The sequence below is a fragment of the Cebidichthys violaceus genome, unplaced genomic scaffold (assembly GCF_023349555.1).
Source record: "Cebidichthys violaceus isolate CVI_PGR_0920_01 unplaced genomic scaffold, fCebVio1.0.p SCAF_42, whole genome shotgun sequence".
Lineage (NCBI taxonomy): Eukaryota > Metazoa > Chordata > Actinopteri > Perciformes > Stichaeidae > Cebidichthys > Cebidichthys violaceus.
The window spans coordinates 2,289,625-2,314,478 of record NW_027176617.1 but is presented as its reverse complement, the minus strand read 5'-3'; the positions used below and the strand labels follow the sequence as shown (position 1 = coordinate 2,314,478).

General features: G+C 41.2%; 1 protein-coding gene across 6 annotated transcripts in view; it reads left to right on the top strand.

The window, feature by feature from the left end:
• Positions 1–24,854, top strand: part of elmo1 (engulfment and cell motility 1 (ced-12 homolog, C. elegans)) — a 97,924-nt gene that overhangs the window by 8,994 nt on the left and 64,076 nt on the right. For 2 of the 6 annotated variants that reach the window (XM_068728472.1, XM_068728469.1), the window contains exons 1-2: positions 12,683–12,911; positions 22,259–22,424. In XM_068728472.1, the coding sequence (XP_068584573.1) occupies positions 22,347–22,424 (78 nt within the window). In that variant the 5' untranslated portion in view covers positions 12,683–12,911; positions 22,259–22,346. Of the gene's footprint in view, positions 1–12,682; positions 12,912–22,258; positions 22,425–24,854 lie in introns of those variants that run through there. The other 4 variants (XM_068728474.1, XM_068728473.1, XM_068728471.1 and 1 more) reach the window with 2 other exon arrangements.

The following is a 24,854-nucleotide window of genomic DNA, read 5'->3' as shown; positions in this document are numbered from 1 at the left end:
CAAGGACCTGTGCTCCAGAAGGCACGAAAGACGGAATAACAAGAGAATATTTAGAATAACGTCACCAGTTTATTATTCATAGCAAGCATGAGCTCACGTGTTGTGGCTGCGTGCAGCGGTGTGATACTGATGAGCCGCTGGTGGTGGTGATGAATAACATTGTGCCTCTAACAGTGCACTCAGTCACTCTGCCGGATAGGCAAAGAGCACCCAGCAGGGATGGAGAGAGGTTTCTTTTTTTTTTTTTTTTGGGTGAAGCCAGGGTCCTGAAGCCACCCAAGACATGTGTGGCGTTGGGTGTGTTTGCATGTGTGGAATTAAGGGTAGTTTGATGTATAGCCACAGCTGGGAAAGGAGGGGGGGAGGACGGAGAGACAGCTGGCAGAGCAAAGGGTGAGTGTAACGAGGAGCGAGTGTGACAGCCACAGTGACTCCTTTGTTCCCACTCACTTGTGCCAGTCGGAGCGAGTAGATGGCTGATCTGTGAAGTGACTGAATTCTTTCACAGCACCTAGACAAGATACACAGTCTAGCATTACACTAACTCTCTCGTGCGTGCGTGCGTGCGTGCGTGCGTGCGTGCGTGTGTGTGTGTACCACAGAGAGCTGGTGGTGGTGGCAGGAGGTTTCCACAAGATAGCCCAATACCATCTTCCATAATATAAGTGCATCGGAGAGCACTTATTACACTTGTGATGATAGTCATCAGTGCAAACGTAATTGTAGCGCCAGCAAAATTGAACAGTAGCCCGTTCGCTATATGCTTAGGTAATGAGTGTTGTTGAGGGGCCTGTGTTCTCTCCTGAGTTATGGTTTAATAAGAGGAGTAGTTTTTGCTCTGGTGGAGTATGTGTGCAGTGGTCCTTCTGGAGGATACCATTGCTACTATGTGCGTCGAGTCTATCAAGGCACGCAAGGTCACTTGAGACGGCTTACTCCACTTTTCTTTTATTAAACCTGTCTGATGTGTGTTCACACGGTCATTTATCTTTCTCCGCACGTACATTTTCACTCCTCAATACCAGTAGCCTGTAAATAATAGACCAATGGGTAGAAGGTGTATGCCATCTCTTATTCCTACCTACTATTAAAAGCTACTCTTTTTTTTTCTCTGAAAGCCCTACACTAAAGTATCCACTCTCTAACCACCATTTAGCTTTCCAGTTATTTTTTTTCCAGGAGTTCAATAAGCCTTTTCAGCGCCTGACTTCGTCCTTTGAGTATCTGAACCATTTAGTTCAAGTAGGACATGTAAAAATAGCCGAATCAATCCCAAATGTTCTCAGGCTTTTCGCACATCTCGATCTAGGCTAGCACAACCCAACAGGGGATAGAGTGACTCGGCATTCAAAGCTGGGCAGAATGACTGGCAAACTGGCACTTTGGAGGAGGGCATGTTCATTAAAAATGTGACTGGTAGCAGTGATTCGGGCCTTGACACACTTTAAAAGCCATTAAAGAGGCAGTGGCGGATTATGGTTTGTTGAGTTATGATGATGATATGACCTTTTTGGTTATTACATGCTTCAGCGGCGATGGTAATCCTCTGAGCTAAGTGGAGACCATGTTTCCATTAAGAGATGTATATGACGTGTTCAACGCTGCAGCGGGAGTTCATGGCGGACCAAATAATCGATTGTGCAGAAATGTCACATACTGTAATGTGTTGTGTGATTCCACACGCGAGATGGTACAGAAAGACCTGCAGGGCTCAGCAGCAATGTGTTTTCAGTAGCAGGCGGGCCAAGAGCAAACATAGATTTTCAAATCATGTTTTTATGTAGGGTGCATTCATATCATTTATGCATGTTACACCAGCCACACTTTTGAGCATCAGCTCACTTTAACAACATGATATTATTGCTGCTTTAGCCCTAATGTTAATGATGGAATTGAAGACACATTTATTTCTATTTTTTATTAAAACTTTCATGCCATCTCGTTCTTACATGAACATTATTGTGCAGTATTTGCAGGTAGCACCATTAAATCAAAACAAGCACACCTAATTTCTTAACGAATGTCAAACTGTTGCATGACATACGTGTGTGGCACAGAATAATCAGGAGCAAAAAGTGTGTGTGTGTGTGTGTGTGTGTGTGTGTGTGTGTGTGTGTGTGTGTGTGTGTGTGTGTGTGTGTGTGTGTGTGTGTGTGTGTGTGTGTGTGTGTGTGTGTGTGTGTGGAAGACCAACTTCATATCTGACAAAAACTCGCTCGTACAATCATGAGAGATGCTGAAGCACTGCAGTGCTTGCGTAGACCTAATCATGCTGAGGTGGCCCTGTCTTTGCAAGGCACTGAACGTATCAGAAACGTTCTGTTTATTGGACTTTCATGGGAAAACCTGCACTGCAATGTAATTATGGCGGGAGCTAAATAGACACCACCATCCTGTGTGTACGACTTTCTCTGATACCATATCGTCTGAAAACAATCCTGATTGTGTATGTTTGTTTAAACACTGGACAAAATGAAAGCCTGGCCTTGGTGGCTCAGCAATCATTTGCTATGGAAATTCACTGACCCGGGATGCCCAATCCTTCACAACCCATTTAACTCGATGGAGCACATGCCGGCCCTGTGAGCAGTGTTAAGCTCCTATAATGTAACAAAGCAGGTCTGAACCTTAAACCTCACTAAGACTGTAGATAGAACTGTAATGCTTTTTGTCTTTCTTTGTACCATAAAATACTCGGTGTATCATGTATTTTGTTCAGCAGTCTTTTACACAATTTCACATTTAAATGTTAAGTCTCTCTCGATTAAAACATGTTTTGATTATTCTTTCTTAGGTGACTTTCACTGTTCAGAATAATGTAACTGCAGAGTTTGACAAGTTTGTTTTCACATTCATCTTTGTGCAAACCTTGAATCTCAGCTTAAGAAGTGTATATACGAGCAGCATTTTGGGGTATCACTAACTAATTTTGACGCCAATTGTTGTCCAATATGTAAGTTGCAGAAATGTGATGTGGAAACTTGAACCCTCTGACACACACACACACACACACACACACACACACACACACACACACACACACACACATTTTGAAGTATGAAACATCCTTTTTTCAGTATAAGTTTTGAAATAAACAATATTTACACATTCATAGATTTGGGCTTTTTAATGAGGCAGAAAGAGGAAATGTACTTTAAAAGGTTTTTTAACTTGGAAAAATGTAATTGAAATTGACACAAATTGGCCCAGCATTTTCACCCTGGTTACAATCCATCCATCTGTGTTCATACATTTTCAAAAGAGATGTGTTTAACAAGATGGGCACCATAACATACGAGGCCTAACACTTACAGTAATTACCGCACTGTGCCATAGAAAAGTTCTCTTTTCTTTTTAAATTGAGTGAAACTAAGCCTTTAGCTGCAGTATTGTTCTTGCGTAATCCTCGCTGCTCTATTTTGGGACTTCCACACAGCTCATGCCTGGTCGTCAGAGTTTTTTTAAATTTTTTTGTGGGTTCGTGGGTGTGTGTAAGTAACTTCCTAAAGCACCTGCCCGTTTGGTTTTCAATTAGCACACAAGAGATTTGCCATTATGATCTTCCTCATGAACAGCGCTAATCCAGTTAAGGGACAGAAGAATCCCTCAAGAGCTGTATACAGTTAGCTGGGATGTGATAACCACTGTCTGTGTTTTATGAATGAGAAGCCTCCTCTCAGAGGGGAGTTTACGTCTTTTGTCCATTGCCTGTGTATGCACTTGTGGTTGTGTAAGCATCTCTTCCATCAGAACATTTTGTTTGGTACTTTTTTCCACCTGCTGTCTGGGGTGTAATTTTAGCACTTTGAGGAAGTGGGATTGCAGCCCTTCTTTTTCACTTCTAAACTCTTGGTCAAATTGAAAGACACTTAAGCTTGACCCTGCTGAATTGAATGTTAGGACCCAATTAAAACATAGTGAACGAGTGGATTTTTAATGATATCTACCTTTTTTTTTTAACTCAGGGTAAAGCAGTTCAATTTTCTAACTGCTGCTTTTGTAAGGATTATTTTCATTTCCGTAACAGCATTTGTATGAGCCAGACTACTAAGCATGTGGTGGTAAAACATGCCTGTCATGCGGCTGTGTTGGGAAGAGTTATTGATTTGCCCCGCGGCAATGCAGTTTGATTAGTTGCACTATGTGGAAACTGGAGCTGGTCATAACTTGATGTCTGTTTTTTCAATGAGGGCTCAGCTTCATAACATGAACGGTCAGTGTTTTTATAGACAAAAGGCAGTTTATGTTTAAGCTGTTGTACGCCTTCTCTGAAATGCACCCACTTGGAATAAGAGAGGGAGAGAGAGATGCTCTGATGGGCTCACTGTTCTGTTAGAGTAGTCAAGGTCACTTTATGATGGAGGCGTTTTTCTGCTTGTGAATGAAGAATGCAGTGCTGGTCCCTCCTGATGCTACGACGCCTCCCGCCTCCTTCAGCACACACACACAGTAACACACACAACAGTAACACACACTTCACGGTTAGACAATGGGACTATAGACCTGTTTCCATGACTTCCCTCTCTGACCAACCAAAAAGCACCATTCATCCCCGCCTCGGTCACGTGACCTGGCAGGGTTTTTGTGTGGTCCCTACCCCTCCCCTCTATATACACACACACACACACACACACACACACACACACACACACACACACACACACACAGAGGGGTCCAGTGAACTTTTTCAGGATGGCTTGTTCCTTGAAGCGTGGTCCAATCACTGTTGTCTGCCGTGATCAGTCATGGGGAAGCTCTGGTCAAACCACCCCCCCCCCCGCCCCCCCACACTGCTTTTGAAGGATTGCACTTTGATGTTGTGTGTTTTTCTACTTCACAAACTGTTGTGTCTTTGGAAACAAGGTGCACTTTTGTTGCGTTTCTTTTGACTCTTTGGAGCTCGCCTCAGTTTTTAGCACTCGTTTGATATTTCATGATATCGAAAAAGTGGACTTAAACTTCACTTTTTATGACAAAGAAGGGAAAGAGAACCCACAGTTGGAAAATGTCTTTATTAATACTCTTATATTGAGATGATTGTACTTTAATTTGATTTTAAGATAATATATGAATATGAAATATGAATTTATGAATATAAAATAGGTACGTTCAAACTGTAATTACATCCCAAAAGTCATAGTTCATATTATTTTAATATGTCATTTGTTTTGCCAATAACTGCAAATAAATTTTGTTAATTTACAAAGGTTTGAATACTTAGTTAGAGATTATTAGAATATGTTGCACTTATTAGAATGAGCTATGACTAAATAAAAATGTGATGTTAAGGACTTCCTTGCCGAGAGTCAGATGAGAAGATCGACACCACTCTCACATTTGTCCGTTTATTATAAGCTTCAGGCTGCAGCGAGTTAACTTAGCTTGCAAACTGAAAACAGTGAAAAATAGCCATCTTTGCGATGTCCAAAAGTGACCACCTACCATCACCTCCTAAACTCACTAATTAACATGTTTAATCTGTATAAAAACCGAAGTGTAGCAATAAGAAGTTATGTTTTTTGTGAGTCCAACTGTTTCTTGGCTGGGAGCAGTGACTTCCTGGAGTCTCTGCTGTGTTGCCTCTCTCCTCGGTTTTTGTACGGACTAAACAACTGAGATATGACTTGTTAATTAGTGAGTTTAAGAGATGCTGGTCGTGGATTTTTGTTACCTTTTTTCACCCCCATTTCCAGTTTGCTCAAACGTATATGAGAGTATCAATCTATCTACTACAGATACTACACTATTGTAAAAGTCAGCCTGAAACATTGTCATTCTCTGAATGACTGAGTTTTTCTGTTAGTTATCATAATAAGAAATGCATCTACAATACAACACTTTAATAGTACCAGTGTCACTCCTGGAGTAAATTTATACCACAATAAACATTTGGTTGAATCCCATCCATAGTCTGCATGGTGGTAAGATTCATACACTGCTGCTGTTGTTAGTGTTATGACGCATTGTAGTCTGTTCCTTCAGGCATCCAGGCCTCTTCTTTCCAGCTTCCTCCTAATGGTCCAGCTATGTAAGTTGATTAGACCAAAGACCTCACGGGCCTGCAGCCAGACCAGCCACTGTGGAGTCTTCTGGGGACGCGCATAGCATAGCAGACATTTTTATCTCCCGAACCACATATCTCTAGCTGAGGTAATTTAAGGTTTTAGAGACCACTGTTATCAGCCTCAGAATTTAAACCAGAGGTCCATAAAAGCCTTCTGGTGAAGCTCAGATTGGACGAGTGGTTGAGTGCGCAGAATTCTTTCGGAGGAAAATAATGTTGTGGTGTCTTTCATGGTAACTCTATTTGTATTATTTGTGATGTTGCAAATCCTTTTTCTAAGGATCGCAGCCTGCTTACGACTAAAATAGATGCTAATGTCTCTTTGCCGATTGCACAAGTCAGCATGTACACAACATGGTACATTGGTCGCTCTCATCACAGCTAGAATCCAACAATCCCTGTGATGTTTCCTGCTGCTGCAGAAAACACTCAGAGTTGCGATCGAGGTTTGTATATTGAATCAGGCAGTATTTACGTAACTCGTTCTTTTTATATCTGTCACTTTTGGAACAAGATTCAAGATTCAAGACTGAGATCAAAATACACTGTGGAAAGTGAGTGTTTGACCTGGTTGGCCTGCTTTGAACAGGGCTGAGAAGCCCGAGAGCAGAAGGTCACTCTGTCAGTGACTTTCTCAGCCCGTGGGCTCTCTCTCACACTCTCTCAGACACACACACACACACACACACACACACACACACACACACACTCTTTTTTTCTTTTCCTTACTGGCGGTGAAAAGGCTTCCAGGGTAAACACCTAATTGTGCTCCTCTTTTCTGTTTTTAAGCTCTCACCACCGACCTTGATGCTGACTGATATTGAGTTATGTAATGGGGGAGGATGGCTTGTTATTTTTAAATCTAAAGAGAAAGGAGATTGTGTTTGAACAGAGCACATAGCCTATTGTGTTTCCGTTAGCGAGGCAATGGAGGAAAAAAACAACATGTGTAATGGCTACCTTACATAACACTCTTGAACACACAAGCTGTGAGTGCAGAGGATTCAAATATACAACACCCGGGTATTTTTAATGTTACAGGTAATGTTTCATAAGCACTTAAATAACCCAAAATATCCCGAGTTGATTGATCAGGGAGCAGTGGTGAACAATGTGTCACCATGTTTGTCTGCTCACTGTTGAATACTGTAAACGCTCGATCCATTAGAATAAAAATCCAAATTAATTCAGTCATCAGTCATGCTGTTGATAATGAAATAATGGCATTTGGCCGTCAAAACACCAAACATCTTTATCAGTGATCATTATTTATTGAATTTCAGATCAACCACGACGACTTTGTTGTGATGATGTAACTATTTGTTAATGTAGTATTTGGTATTATTATCCCCATATGCTACTTAAAGGAATAGTTTGTCGTTTTGGGAAGTACGTTTCTTCCGTTTCTTGACGTGAGCAGATGAGAAGATCAATACCACTCTCACACCTGTGCAGTAATGATAAAGCTGGGGCCAATCAGGCGGTTAGCGTAGCTTAGTTTAGCACAAAAACTGGAAACGGGAGGGAAACTGCTAGCCTGGCTCTGTCCAAAAGTAATAAAATCAGACTAACAAGTAAAATATTGTTTGTTCAGTTCATTCTTAAATTGAGGTGTAAAAACTTCAAGTTGTGAGGTACAATTAAGTGAGTGTTAAGTATGCGGGAAGGAAAACCTTTTGGATAGAGCAGGGCTAGCTGTTTGCCCGTTTCCAGTATATATGCTAGGCGTAGCTAACTCTAGCTAGCATCATGTTTACCGTTGAATTTAACCTCAGAATAGAAGCAGTATTTGTGAAAAGTTGCCCTCGTAAATAAGCATACTGGCAGATAATCATACAAGCACAATACTCACAACAGCATGACCAATATAAGCTTGCTGTTTGCTATGTTTGTTGCCTCCTTTATGCCATGCAGGTTTAGTTTAGTTTATTTCACTCACTGAACCTATGTGGTGTAAGTCTACCGTGAGATGAGCAGGGAGTCGCAGCACATTATCCTGTATGACCATGTTCCAATTATTACTGTTATAAAGCATCCCAGTGGATAATAAGAGGATAGGTTGCACACAACACGTGGGCAGTGAAACCCAACTAACAGTGTAACTCCACTTGACATTTCATGCAGTTAACAGGTTATTAACTCTGTATGAAAGGTGTGATTTTGGGCTTTATTTTCTGGGGAAAGTCTGTTCTTAACTCATCAGTTTGTCCAATTTGTGTCCAGAAAATAATGTATTATGCCACATACATGTAACATTAATGGAAAAATCTATTGTCATGTTTTCATTAAGGTGTTTTGAATTGTCATCTCTGTAATATAGTCATGCATTACTGAATGCTGATGTTTTGCAGACCAGCATGCACACACAAGGATGTGGGTTGATGATGTTGATCTGGACTCCAAACTGCAACTTGATGGAGGGATCTTCTGTTGTATGTGGGCCATGATAATTACATTACATTTAAATGACTCCAGTTCAGAAGCAGGAAGTCTGTCTCTCTCCAGCATCCTCTTCGAGACAACTAGCAGCATATGTTAACTTAGCAGCCAGCCAGAGGCAGTTGTTTCTTGAACAAGGCCCAAGGAGATGGTTGCTGTTGAGCTTGTGTTGTTTTGGGAAGCAGCACATTGTGTGATCCAACACCTACTTGTGAGGTGTTGGGGATGTGCAGTTTGGAAACTGAAAGGTGGCCCGGCTTTCTGTCTACGGTAACCATTTGTAACGCGGATCGCTGTATGAAATGCATGGATCATAACCAATGGAGTTTGTCGATTACAAGTAAAGCATGTTACTCCTCTTTGAGTGGAATACATTTGGAAGTGGTTTTAAATTATAGATGATCCCCTGAGGTGTAGTGGAATAATCTTTGCCTGACAACCTCCTCTGCAAGCAGACTGTGGGAATGTGCAGATTCAAATCATGGTTGTAAAATGGGAAAGAAAATCTGTGAATAAGGAAAAGGGCTCTGAAACACTAATTGAGTGAATGACATCAACAGCTGTCTGATATTATTATCCAGCGTCTGCATTTACATTTTTACACTTGCACTCATCTGACACTCTCATTTAGAGCCATTTAGAGTTGAGTGGAACCATAAACTCACATTTCTGACTCACCAACATTACAAGCCTCTGGCAGTAATGCGGGCAACAGTCAGATCCACAGCTGACTGATAATAGCCTCTCTTGAATAGTACAATAACAACAATTATTTTGATAATTAGTCAGACTGTTGTACAAAACTTACAAATTACTTGTTTCCAACTGAGAAGGGACACAGGAAATGATTATGTGCTAGCTGTTTCCCTCTGCTTCCGGTCTTTCTTGTCTGTAGCTTCATGTTTAACAGACATGAGTGGTATTGATCCTCTAATCCAACTCACTGCAAGAAAATTATGTCCCCCCCCCCCACACACACACACACACACACACACACACACACACTAATATTGACTCCTTTAATACCATACTATAGTAAATAGTCCAAAATGGTTGAAAAAGATACAATGTTTAAGGGTTTTAAACAATCTAAGATAAAGTACTTTTTTAGGATACTACATTCCAGTGGGAGCTTTTTGACATCCTCCTGGATCTGTCTTCTTATATGATCACATTCTATGTATCATTTTGCTTTATGGCTTTATGGATTGTAATTTTATTATGTTGGTCTATTCTGCACACACATCTACCGCCCGTCCAGGGAGAGGGATCCCTCCTCAGTTGCTCTTCCTGAGGTTTCTTCCGTTTTTACCCTGTTAGCAGTATTTTTTTCTTTATCTGCAGCAAGGGTTGAAAAGGACAGAGGGTGTCGTATGGTACAGATTGTAAACCCCCTGAGGCAGAGTTTTTATATTGGGCTATATAAATAAAAATACACTTTTGCACACTATGGTTTTACTGCAGCGCAGATTTGATCTTTTCTTGCCTTGTAAATAACACAATTGCCTCTAAATCACTGCTACACCAGCATTTACGATTCCCTTTTTTTTAAATAATATCTGATTTTCACAAATTTAAGCCTTTATGTTTGCCAGTAGTAATTATGTCTCACATTTCTTTAAAACACTGTTTCAACACAACCTGCCTTTCATACTAAGGCTGAATAGCTCCTGATTGGATCAACAAACAGCCCAGACAGTCAGGTTAACGGCACTCGGAACAAACTACAATCTGCTGCTCCTTGAGCAAGTAAAAAAGATCTTTTAGATCTGCTGATGGAGTTTATAAAACCAGAGTAAATGACATGCATGGAAACATAGAGTGAGCAGCAGGTCATGATAACAAACCACTTCCAGAAGAGACTTGATACACCACTCAAGCCTGTGGTATCAACCACTTATCACACACCGGTTTTGAAGCTGGCTGTTGTTTGATCAGCTTGAACTGATGAATTGTTTATCATAGTAGACAACAACAGTGAAAAGCATTTACCACAGAACATGTAGAAACTTCTCCAAATACTGGTACACAATACTGTATTTCACTTCCCTGCTTTATACCCGTACAACCTTTTTGACTATAAAAGTATGTCAGGGTGGACTATGACAAATTCCTCAGCAGTGTTTGACCCAAATATAGGATTTCAATTTTTACAAGAGCAGCCGTCACAGGGAGCGTAAAAGGGGGGTGAAGAAGTGGATTTTGACAGGTGGTAGACTGAAACAGAGCAGCATCCTGGATGGGTCAGTGGGGCTGACGGAGCACAGAGACCGGTATTCACCAGGGAGCTGAGATAGTTTGGATAGATTATTAAAGTTTTGACATGGAATTGGGCAGAGTCCCCAGAGATCTGTGACTCAGCAGACTTCACTCTGTTTAATCTTCCCTGACAGACAGTTGTGTGTAAATCACAAAAAATATTCTCAGCTGTCCTGCAAGTATTCATTAGTGGCAAAGGTCCTCTGAACTTTTTTCACTTCCTCAGATCTCCATGAAACTTGGTTGTTTTGTTGAGGCCAAACCGAAGCACATGACAGCTCGACTCAAGCACAACCGTGTCTTCTTTCCCTTACTTTCTCTGCTTGGCACAAGACAAAAACCCAATGAGGATGGGATAGGTTTCTGTTAGCTTGTTATTTGTTCGCTGCTGTTGCTGTGTTGAAATCTTCTACTTGGATGCTTGTCTTTCTGAGGCTCTAAGGAGTTTCTGAGGTCCTGGACGCGTGCATTTATGAGATTCATACGAACCAAGGTTGACCTCAGCATGGGTGGAGTAAACATCTGTTTTTGTGTGACACTTGCACAGATGGCCTGTTGAGCTCCCAGTCTGAACTGAAGATGTCATTGCCCTCCTCAAACAGTAAATGTTTCATTTGGGCGTTTAGCCTCTTTGCTCATGATCAGTGGCCGTTTGTGACGGCGTGTAAACCGTCTGACTCACTCTGTTGTTGTAGACTGTTCTGACTGACTGTTGCATCAGTGGTGATGGAGGAGAAGTGAAAGCGTGCGCTGCGTTTGTTGTAATCACTCTCTGGCTCTCTGGCCGTCTTTGAACAGCGGCATTAAATGCTTCATTGAATCTAACTTTGCTGTAAAAGCGATACCACTTATTCCATGTCTGATGTACATTCCTAAAGATGTTTTGGGTGTTTTATCGTGTCTCTCACAGGTTCAGCTGACTGCTGTGAAGAGTGAGGTTCACTGAATTTGTTTTCAGGGTAAATCATTAAAGCAGTAGTTCAACATTTTGTGAAATACATATATTTACTCTCATATCTGTCCAGCTAATTTAGGGCTACAGCCAGCAGCCGATTAGCTTAAATGGAAATAGGGGGACACTGCTTGCTTAGCTCCGTCCAAAAGGAACAAAATCGACCTGCGAGCACCTCTAACGCTCACTAATTAACACCGTAGCTGTCCCTCATTCTTTGGTACTTGCCGCCATTTCCCCTTTTCCAATTCATTTTAGCAGATTCAGCCCAAAACTCTGGTCTTAAGGCCCTTCTGAATACACATTTGGAAGAGGCATTTAGTTGGAAAAGGCACTTTTTCATTGTTGAGACAATTTTTTTTCTAATTACTTCTGTATTATGTGGTTGGGAAGTGATTATCAGGCCTCTTCCTGGTCAGCTGAAATCTGGGGAAGCACATCAGCTACAACACCTTCTTTATCTTTTGTTTGATTTATACAAAACCTGAAGTGTATGAACTTTGCTCACGGTAGTTATTTGCGCCCGGACAAGAAGTAGTCCAGCACATAACCCCAAGTAAAACCTCAATGTCTCGTCTTTCTTCATACGAATTAAACAAACTAGATATTTAAAGTGATTAGTGAGGTTCAGAGCTGCTGGTCGGGGGATTTATTTTCCTCGAGACAGATCCAGGCCCGCTGTGTCCAATGTGAAGCTAACCTGTTAAAAGGCTCCAGTTGTTTATTCGCACGGTAATGCACTGGAGGAGGGCAACACTAATGATATATTTATGAGCTAGGTTTGCCGTTGATTAATCCAATCAGCTCAATTAAGTGTTTTTAATTGCTAGGGATTCAGGGTTTCCTTCTTCACACTTGGATTAGACTTTTCTTACTCGTTGTCATCTTAGCTTTAAATTTTGCCGCTTTTTTTGGCTGACAGGCCCGTTTCCTCTTTTCTCGACAAACGCCTACTTCCTCCTTCTGTCTGTCTCTCTCAGCAGTCTCGCTTGCCTGCGGCGAAGCACTGCACAAACCGTGGTGAAGTCTTTGTCGATGGCTTATGATGCTGAGGGCACTTCGCTCGCGGGCAGATAATCAGACTAAAGTTGATTAGAAAAGAGTCGCCTTCTCTCTCCTCTTCAAGCAGTTGTTTGCACAAGACGTGGGTTGATTAGGAGAAGAACTAGCAAGCCTGTTTGTTGTCAAGTTTTCCGGGTGAGTCCTCACGTCTTCATGATGGTTTTTTTTACGCTTCCTTTCACGCTGCACACAGGATGCAGTAGGCCTCAGGGTGCGGCTCTGTGCGCTCTCCTGCCTCCTCTCCTCTCCAGTGTGTCACCAGTGGGCACGGACGCTGTGGTTGGATGTTTGCAGTCTGGAGAAGTAAATGTCTTGGTACGAGCTGTGCATGTCTGCTGGCTGATCCGAGATGGGACTCAACGTGGGTTTTCCACGTCTAACCGGAGAAAGAATGGAAATGTCAAAGAACGGATGTGTTTTAAGACAGTTTAGCGTTGTGGCCTCATGATTTTGGGGATGATGGAAATGTGGTTTATGTTTATGATTTTGGAAAGGATAGAGAAAGACTATACTTACACTGCTGATACATCTGCTGCATTGTAAAGTAGTTACTTGGCAATATGAAGGCTCCTTCACATTACACATCATGGATTAGTTTTGTGCCCGTAGGCCTAATTTTGCCTTGTGTTTTCTTGTCCTCTGGAAAGTGTCCCCTTGTCTCTAAATGTTCCAGTGTTTTGATTATCTGGGTGTGCAGGATCCCATCCAAGTACTTCCAAATTGTTTTCTGACTCACTTGTTTACCTCAAACTGCTGACTTGCTCTGCTCACAACACACTATTTAGGCTACGCTTGTGCCACTTTCAGCAACACGCTGTATAGCCTCGTGTGCAGATTCATCTTTCTAGATACACATGCGGGAGATTCAGCTGTGTAGCACGTGTGCACACCAGAGTCACTCGGTGTCCTCTTAGCTGGTCCACGTCTCTGCGGGAGGTCGGTCGGCTGCTGTTGAGTCGTTACGAGCTGCCGGTACCAACGTTTGACAGGATATCCTTGTTGCAACATTTTAGTGGAAACCAGTTTGTGACACAAAGAGGCCCACAGAGAGAAGTCCCAGGCTGCTGTCATGCTTTTCAGTCCAAATCTCCACATTTTAGAAGCGGTCATGCTGAATTGGATAAAAACAACTGTCCTCATTTGATGAATTATTGTTTAAGGAACCTTTTTGGTGTTTTCTTGGCATTATGTTTGCATGTTAAGCATTTTTAGAGCATGGCACTTCCTTGTTTGGTTGAATCTAGAAGCCATATTACTAAACCCTGACCTCAGCCTTCCCCTCCTTTTGTCTTCTTCCTTTATTTGTAGCTGTTTTTCCAGCCCTTTGTCTTAGAGCCAGCAGCCTTCCTGTGGGCTAGGTGTTGGGTTTGTTTAAATATTCTCAATGATTCCAAACCAGCGGTACATACTCCAAAATATAATGTATTTGCTAAACCTATTGAGTCAACAAATGTTGCGATTAAGAGTCTGTAAAAACTAGTTAGAAAATAGTTTGATAGAAGTAACAGATAAAGGTTTTGAAATGGAGAGCTGAAAGTAATGGATAAGCAGATGAAATGGAAATCTAAAAGTAAATGATGTATGGTTGAAATAGCTAAAAGTATTGGATAAAAATCAACTCATTTAGTACATGATGGGTGGTGTTTATGAGGCCGTACTTCAGTTCGTCTGACAGGCCTGATGGGAAACCTCTCTGTTTAAAGTTTGAAACTTTAAACCAGAGATGGTACAACACTAAATTTCATATTGTGTGTGTGTGTGTGTGTGTGTGTGTGTGTGTGTGTGTGTGTGTGTGTGTGTGTGTGTGTGTGTGTGTGTGTGTGTGTGTGTGCGCATTTCTGACATGCACACACCTCTCTTCACGGGTGTAACATGACCATCCTGTGTGTGTGTGTGTGTGTGTGTGTGTGTGTGTGTGTGTGTGTGTGTGTGTGTGTGTGTGTGTGTGTGTGTGTGTGTGTGTGTGTGTGTGTGTGTGTGTGTGTGTGGGCGGGCGCGCGCGTCACACTCGGAGCAACAATAACTCAGTCCTCAGCAACATGTCGCTGGCCTTTTGTATCAGCTCTCTGGTAAAGGATGGTGCTCTTTTTCTAGGCTGTTTCTCTCACACACACCACACAGACACACACATACACACATAGGGCCCTGCGGCGAGGCGGGCCCTTTGTAGAAGCATCAGATGAAGCGCTAGAAGGGGTTCTTTTGAAATCCACCCAACACATAGGTTAATACACACACACACACACACACACACACACACACACACACACACACACACACACACACACACCCAGACATCTGCATATACTAGAGCATGATTATATATAGGCCCAAAATGCACATGATGTTGTGTAACTTGATGGTGCACACACACACTCTAAGCACACAAGAGCCATAACACAGGATGTGGCAGTTCAAGAGGATTCATTTTTGAAGCCTAAGAAAACGATTTTGGTGTCAGGGTGGTCTCATGCTGTTATGGGTGAAAGTGGCTAAAAAGGAGGTTTTTATTAAAACCATAATAAATACAGCTTAAAATTAGGTGTAAAATGATTAGATTTAGAATAGTCAAGTTGAGTCAGATTTTCTTAAGAAGTGGCTGGACTTGTTTGAAACAAGTACCATAAGCTTTTTGTTGTATGTGTTTGAGGTTGCATCAAATTCATGGTGTTTTTTTATTATATAAGGGGAATGAGTCAAAAGAGATATTTGACCTAGCACCAGTAACTTTTATGAACTTTCATTCATGTATCAATTGTTCAAGCTGATGAACTTTAGAGTTTCAATCAGAGCCATCAGTATAGATCATATAGCTTCGCAAAAAGTAAGGTGTGTCAGATTTAGTGACTCAAACAGTTATTTCAACGTATTATATTTACCTAGATGTTTATTAAACGTGGATCTAACTATCGGATCAGACTTTGTATCAGGATCAGAGCCTCAGAGTGCTCCAAATTAAGTCACAATTAAATGCAAAAGCCTGAGGTCATCTTAAAATCTCCTAACATTATTGACATAGTTTAGGAAAAAAATAAGGATAACAGTTTAGTAAATGTGTTAACAAAGGCTGGGCGCTGGTTGGTCACATTGACATTGTGTGCAGAAAAACAACTGCTGCCTCATGTTCTCTCACACCATGAGGGTTCATAACAAAGCCCCGGGGGAGCTGGCAGGAAAGGATGTGCTCCACTTGGATCATGTTCCCCTTGATCTTCATGCCCCCCCCCCCCCCCCCCCCCCGGTCTCACTCTGTTTGCCACTTCCTCCATCAGCAAGTCTTTAAAAAGTTTTAATTACACTTCAAAGTGAAATCATGTAAATACAGCAAATAGGCATATTCATTTTTTTCACCGCATTATGTGTTTTTGATTCAAATTCTTTGAAAGTTGTTGCAAGCTATTAGAAAGTGGTGGAATATGTAGTGAGGCAAATGCCATAGTAGCAAAGTATTGGACCTATTCATTTTATTTAGCGTGTTACTTGTACATCCAGCTTTTTGTTTCTCTATCTTGGATAAGTTCTTCTTAGATTCACTTCCAGGTGCAGTTGAGGGAGTGTTACTTTTGGCTTTTCTAACTTTTTCTGCTGTCTTTCTTTCTCAAACCGTTCTATCTCACTTTTCTCTTATTCTTCCCTCTCATCTTTATCTATTGCTCTTTTATCATCTTTTTTCTTCACTTGCTCTGTTTGGTCTTTTTCCTTTCCTTACTATCTGCTTAGCTATTTTATCCTCTTGTATTTATTCAGTTTATCTAAAGTTTATATTATCTTTGTCTGCCATTCTTTACTTTCTATTATTTCTCAGTCCTTTCCTCCCTCTCTGTGTCCTCTCATGTTCATTTCTCACCTTCATCGCTCCATCCCCTCTTTCTCTTTCCCTCCCTCTGCCGACGATGTGACCCTCACATTGCATGAATTATTGAGGTGAAACCCGGCACTCTTCTGCTGCCCAACAAATCACAAGCCTTCTCATCTTCCCTGTTTCCTCTCCTCTTACCCACTTTCCCCTCTTTATTGATGGTTTTGTTCCTTAATTTCAACCTCAGGCACCAGATCACAGGGTAACATGAGATTTAGTTTTTTTACACTCTTTTGGAGCTAGTCCCGAGGACTTATGGCCGCTGTAACCCAACGGCACATGCCTCTCTGGTTACGGCAGGTGGGCGATTGCTTGAAGACAGATTAACTTCACACACACACACTCACAGATTACAATACCTTGCTGGACTGCAGCCCAGTCAGAGTGGTGTGACGGTTTTGGCAGCATGGTTTGCATGCATTGTGGAATTAAACAATAGAAGGAATGAAAAAAGAGATTGTCGAGTCCGTTTAATGTTTTTAATTATCTGATATATGTTTTGTGGTCATTTTGCAAAAAAAAAATCTGTTCTGAGGAGAAAGAGACTTGGCAGGAAATAGAGAAATGTCAGACGTGGTCGACAAAATTAATGAACGGTGGAAAAGAGAGGAGGAAAGGAAGGAAGCGGGCTCAGATCCTGAAAATATTCTTCTGTAAATACAAAAAGTTGGAGTGAGCTCTGTGTCCCGTTAGCCCGTCTAAACCTCTGGCAGAGCGAAAAATAAACACACTCACTCAACCAGGTTGCAGTAAATCAGCTGCTCTTACACGATGAGCTCTGACAGCAGCTAGCTCGATAACAAGGTTTCATTTACACTGTAAGGAGATCGCGATTAGATGCCAGAGCGACAGATTGGGATTTGATACACGGCCCCCCAGGCTGTAGTAAACACTCGTGATGACATGTAGAAAATATATGAGACACACACACACACACACACACACACACACACACACACACACACACACACACACGACAACATTAGTGTGAAACCTTGTAGCGCCGAAGTTGTTCCCCGGAGCAGTGTGTGTCGATCGCAGGAAAAACATGTTGATCGAATGAGAGCTGGACCATTTGTAGCCGTGTTCATGGTGTGCTGGTGTGCTGAGGTCAACACATTGCTAAAAGACTGCAATATTGCACTCTGAAAATATCAGTAGAAAACATCACTTTAAAATTAAACTATCATTCGTTTTTTGGTGCCTTTCTGTGTTCACTTCAATTTGTTCAATAGATATAAAAAAATAATTTTCTTTCATTTTATTTTTTTTACAATTTAACGAGCAATTTATTGCATTTTAGCATAATACTGTGTACACTTCAATACCTGTTTGTTTGTTTGTTTGTGTGTTTGTTTGTTTGTTTGTTTGTTTGTTTATTTATTTATTGCAAGTAATATCATAACCACAATATTTAACATCGCATTCCGAATATTTCCCTCATATCGTGTTGAACCACTGCGTAAGCCCATTTTTAAGGGATTTACTGTGTGTGTGTGTGTGTGTGTGTGTGTGTGTGTGTGTGTGTGTGTGTGTGTGTGTGTGTGTGTGTGTGTGTGTGTGTGTGTGTGTCCAATCAATAAGCCTCAAGGCCGTCCATCTCTGAGTCATCTGTAGTTCTCGGAAGATGATGACAAGGTGCTCGGAGCACACACACACACACACACACACACACACACACACACACACACACACACACACACACACACACACACACACTTGCTGTCTTTACTGGAGAACCAAAGCGAATCCTCAGTCAGAAGAAAAGCCTTATTTTTCACACAAACAAAAAAACTTCCCACTCTTGTAAAATATAATTTCTGTGTATTACTTCTTATTTTTGGAAGTTTGTCCATTTCTGTTAGTTAAGACAGTATTGCACTCACTAATTACTGTAATGTGGGAATAGAGCAACATCGTACACCAAACCTCTATTGGGTAATTGACGGTTTCTCAAATACTGTATATCTTTGGCATCTCAGTACTGCAATTTCACATTTACTCTCCTGCCAACAGATACCCAGATTCTGCTGTATACGATAAGCTAATATCAAATGATATACCATGCCAGTCAATTTATTGAAGAAACTAAAATTACCTCTTTAGGTTTTCTCTTTTTATGAGTTGAAAAGAGTCTACAACCATACTCGCGGGTCTGTGAGGCTTTACTTGGCATTTAGCTCAAAGAACTGTAAAATCACTACGCTCATCTTAATTGAGCATGTCGGTGTGCTAACATTTACTAAAAAACACCAAAGCACAAAGTGCAGCTGAGTCGTTAGTTTAGCAGGTATAATTTATCGTCAATCTCAATCTCACAACAATCCATCCATATATATATATATATATATATATATATATATATATATATATAAAACTGGTGAAACATTTCATTCAAAACCACAAATGTGAACCTCATGGTGGCACAAGTTGAAAAGCCGGAGGATCAAGAGACCAAAGTTTTTGCAATCCATCCTGAGGGGAACATAAATGTCGGTACAAAATTTCATAGTAATCCCTCCTGAGATATTTCAGACGGACCAGCAGGCCGACATTGAAATCCTTGCAGACGAAACATGGTTACGAATTTTGACAGTCTGTCTCAAGAGTGGCAGTTTTATAGCTTCAACTGACTGCCTCTCCATGTCCTCAGTCAGTATTGAGAAGGAGGATAATCTGCATAGATGACTAACATGCTGTTTTCTGTAGAATATAACTGTATGAATCACCCATTCACACATTCTCTGCATATATAGAGTAAGGCTCGTCTTTAGAGCCGCTTTCTGTTCTAACAGAGATCAACAGGATGGTGCTGCTGATATTATATATACATGTAGACAGCAGGTAGTCCATCAAGCAAGTATATGTTCAGTTCAAGTTTTTATCTATCTGTATGTGTTTTCTTTTTTCTTTATGTCCACATCTTATTCACCAACTTGCTTTTTTCAAGAATGGTGACCAGAAGTGATTTTTCTCTGCATAAGGTTGCAGAGGCGAGGTAACGGACGGATACACAGCTGCATGCACTGAGCGTTACGGAGAGCAAAGTGTCTCACAAAGTAGTTACCAAAAGATACAAAAACCACTCTAATCTTCAGTGAACACACTTGGTCATATCTCAATGGTTGAAAACTCAAAGCAGAGGGGTGGAGTGAGTCATATTTGGGGAGTTGTGACAAACGTGACTTGAGTATGACACGCACTTTGGAAAGAAAGATGCATCCGCATCTCGAGCTATTGATGCAGCGGCTGCCATGGCAACGGCTCCTTGAATAAAGGCTATGTGGATCATTATGGGGTGACTCACAAGGCCAGGCCAGTCTCATTACATAAACAATCTTTAGATTAATACATGCTCATCAAACACACACACTGTACAGTAGCACACAGGCTCCAGACATGCACACAAAAACTATTTTGGTCAGTGTTTTGTGCACACGCATTTCAACACTAACACTATTCTGCTCATTAGTTTTCTCCCAGGAATTACCCTGAGCCAGTTTTAATGCATCATGGATTGAGATTAAATATGAAAACGGGCTTCTAAAACAGGAACTAGGATGATCCAAGTTTTCTAGACAGGCCGGGAAGGTAAATTATTGATGGCTCCCTCAGTCGGTTTTGGGGATATCTATGGTACATTTTCCACTTTGATAACTGTGTGATGGTGTGTTTTATTAGACCTCCTGCAAGCACACTCAAGTGGCTTTACCCAGCTCCTCCTGTGGGGCTTGGAGTGACTGTGATTTGGCAGTCTTTCCCACCATGGAGCTTCTAACTGGCTTATTTTAGAAAGCCACGGGGTTTCAGGTCAAGCCGGCTGCCGGTTCCTCTGTCAGATATCACAGTAGTCCTCTGCACAGGGACAGAAGCCAGGGAGGGGCTACCCAGGAGGATACAGGTTCAATATTTGAAGCTGTGTGTTCTCATGCTTGTTTTCATGCGTATGAACCAAGTACAGATTCAGAGTCTGTTTGTGTATTTCAGTTGACCAGTGAAAGACATGTCGGTCTTTATTTCTTGCGTCTCTAAGTACGTATGGCTCAGTGGAAAATGAATGTCCAACATAAGCTTTTAACTCGCCTTACGATCTGTCCCTCCTTGTCCACTCTCCATCCATTTTCTTTAAATGCTGTTTTTAATTTCCCTGGCATCTCTGCTCCTGAATTATTTGATATTGCAGCATGGGGGGGCTTGAAAGCCAGGAAAATAATAATTAAAAAGACCCTCCCTGTCTGATAAACACCCACATCTAGCCCTTAAATTTGACTATTACAAAAGATATGTACTAGCTAGACATTTTATAGTTGAAAAACAAAGTTGTCCGTGCTCCCTGGTGGACAAACTATGTGATGGAGGCACTGTTTCTAAATGACTTAAAACACTTATTTTGCATTTTTATACTAGAATGTCTTGTTACATTTCACCTGATATCTGCAATATGCTAATATTCACAGATATAATGGTCCTGCCACAGAAGACATTCCACAAATGTTTTCACAGGCTGTTTTGTGCTGACCTTCATGTGTTAAATTGAAGGAATACTCCTATAAGCAGAGGAAGAATCGCTGTACTATAAGCTGCTTTAAAAGCTGTTTCTTTCCTGCATGCTTACTGGCTATTGTGGCTAAAGTGCTGCATCATCACAGAGCTGTTTCATCTCTAGAATTGCAGGGACACTTGCACCTTTTATTCCTGTTGAAATATCTAAAAGGAAAGGTGGTTTGTGTCTTTCTGCTGTGTTTAAATGACTGAATTGAGGCAAGGACTCAGTGAAACAAAGGAGATGTTATTAAAACAAACAATGTAACTTTTCTATTCACTCACCTGCTGTGACCTCATTAGCAGTTAAACTTTGAGTGGAATTAAGCTGTCCCACCAGCACATCTTAATGTTCTTTGTGTCAACAACGGCAAATTAAATAGGGTGCCGCTTGGAAAAAAAAATCACCTCAGAGGACACATAAACAATCAGTTTGTCTGCTTTAGTTTGTTTTAGCATGGTATTAGACAATAAAATTATTTTCAAATACACATTTAACTGGTATTTGGAGGAATTTGCATGGACTGTTTAGCTTTGAATGTCAACCTTGACGGCACACAAACAGAGTAGTGTGTTCTATTTGTGGGCTGATAATGAAGGATGGCATTTAATGCCTGCGTAGTTTCTAAACGAGCGCTGATGATAGACCCTTATACATTGCAGCTGGGAAGCCTGACCTCAGATGGTGATGGTACTATAAGGAGTCGATGTTTGAACTCTTTGAGTGAGGGCACAAATATCAGTAAACTGGTGTAAGTAGGTAAATTGACTCTAAACCCTTAAATGTTGCGTGAAAGTGAATTATTGGTTTGAGTTGTTCAGTAGCTTCTACTGCCAATGTGAATTTACCAGGTGATGATGAGCAGCTGAGTGCAGCACTGTACTCACGTCTTCTGTGTTTTTCATCAATGCCCCCTCCACCTTTCTCCATAATCATATAGGACACTAATGTAAGCAAATAACTAGACCAAGTTCTTGACTAATGTTCCTCCTTATCTCTTTTTCCCTCTCTTTTCATTCCCATCCACCTTTGTCTTCCTCTGTCTCTTTTTCCATCCTCTCCTTCACTCTTGTCCTGCAGGTTTGGATGAGCTACCACCAGGAGTAGTGACAGAGGGGTGAGGCTGCGAGACCCACACCGACCAACCTCCCCCCTCCCCCCGTCAGCCATGCCGCCACCAGCAGACATCGTCAAGGTGGCCATTGAGTGGCCGGGGGCCTTCCCCAAGCTCATGGAGATAGACCAGGTAGGTGTCTGAGTGCAAAAGAAAGACTTATCGGCACACATTACACACAAATCCACAGAGATCACATTTAGAAGACAAAACCGAGCAAACGTTCTGTCTGTGTGACACTCACCTTGAACAAAGTGCATGTTTTGTCTGAACACAGTATTTGTACAGTAATCCGCTGTTATGGGTACAGTGAAAGTAGTTCAAATGTGTGTGGAGTGTGTGTACTGTATGTCTTGAAGGGGTAGGCGGATGTGATCAGGGCATCACCCATCTTTGTTTGTTCCTAACAATTATACTAATTACCAAACGGATGTGCCTTAATTAGAGAGGTTTAAGAGGCAACACAGCCGCAGCTTTGACATGACTATGACGACATTACATTGAATGTGAAGGTTGAGGCTCTGTAATTTACGTCCTTAATCTTACACCATAAATGTGTGTGTATATATATATATATATATATATATATATATATATATATATATATATATATATATATATATATATATATATATATATATACACGACTGTAGAACCACAGGTGTGTTTTGTGTAGTTCAAACAGAAGAACAGAGTGGTGATTTTTATTCCTTTTTTTTTTTTTTTTTTTTTTTAAGAGGAATGATTCAGCTAATGGCGTTGAATCAATTTCAGGGAAATCTCCCAGTGAATCTTTTATGGATATGAAATTTATATTTTTGTTTCATAAACGTAATAGTTGTGATTCCAAACCTCCAGTATTTAAAGCAATGAGTGCATAAAATATAAATTGTAAGAGTAAGTAGGCTGCACCTGTTTATACAATATGTAATGATACATATTTAATCACAAGCTCATGTCTGCAGGTGCTCATCTCATTTTTTAGTTTTAGTGTAGATTACAGGTCTAAAGTGAATTTTATTTTTTTAGTTATTTACTACGGATTTGGATTTGATTAATAAAAAAGTTAAAAGAAAAACACTGATTTACGTAATGTTACTGTAAATCAGTCAAAATGGTGGACTTTAACATTTTCAGCAATACCAGTGTTATTTTTGATGATACTAATGCAATCTCTGGTGATAAAATCATGATGCCGATTGCTTGATCAGTGGCGTCGAGAGCATGTGCACCAACAAACGGCTCAAATATGAATCCTCAGGTAAAGGCCGCGCAGTAGAGATCATCAGCATCTAACAAACAGCAGATGAGATTCTAATGGAATAATTAGCCCAAACAATACCCACCTCATGTGTGGTGGGGGGTGACATGTTTACTGTTACGTTGCTTGATTACACATACAGTGTGTAAAATGGCCTGTTCTCTGTGTGACTCACAGATGGGCTAATGATTGTACAAGCTGTGAGTCACCCTGGCAACTGGAGCCACGATTACCCTTCTCAATGGACTAACCGCTGAATGAAACATTGAACTACGGAGTACATGTGCTTCTGGGTTTGCCATGAGGTCCTTAAGGCACTCAAGTGTAAATTTAGGGATGTAGTTTTTAATGACCCGTTATCAGCAGGGTGCTGCAGTCTGAATTTCCTTCGTTTTACTCCTCCTCCTCCCTTTCCTTCGCTTTTCTCTAATTCTCTTATCTCTCACTGTCATCTTTCTCTTGTTCCTCCTATCTGTTGCATCCTCCTCCTTGTCCTCCTTTGCTTTCTCTCCTTTTCGTTCCCCCTCTCACTCCTCCTCCCCATCTTTTGTTGCAACTGTAATACTTGCGCTTTGCCTCCTCCACCATCAGCCCCCTCCCTCTTCCTCATCCCTCTGCATCTCCTCTGTACAATAGGCCCTGCAGCAGCATATGGCTGTCTGAGTCATGCGATGGGGAGTGGGCTTCATCTGCTCGTGCTGTCTTGAGACCCACAGAAAGTGTGTGTGTGTGTGTGTGTGTGTGTGTGTGTGTGTGTGTGTGTGTGTGTGTGTGTGTGTGTGTGTGTGTGTGTGTGTGTGTGTGTGTGTGTGTGTGTGTGTGTGTGTGTGTCCGTGGGTAGAACTCTGCATAAGTGAAATTGTGCGTGGGTGTGTTTGCGTGGCAACACACATACTTGTTACTATTCATGCATCTGTGTGTGTTGACATCACTTCTCTGTGTATACGTGTATCCATCTCTATGGGGGATTTTTCTGTGTTTGTTTGTGCTCCTCTGCAGTGTGTTTAGGAACGTGTGTGTATTTTTGTGTGTGTGCATAAATTACACTGTGATTTCAGTATCTCTCCAAATACCTTCAATGCCCCAAAGGCATGAAAGTCCGACATTTGTGTTGGAACGCTGGGGAATTGGTACAAGTGCAGAGTATTGTAATATTGTTTTTGTTCGTCAGAAATGTAATAGAGAACAGGGAGAGGACAAGGTGTTTATGTCTGTGGGGAGAAAATAGGTTTTGGAGACAAGCAGGAAAATTTCAGCCAAACAAAATGTCATGGTATTTGATACACTATTGTGTGAGGCAG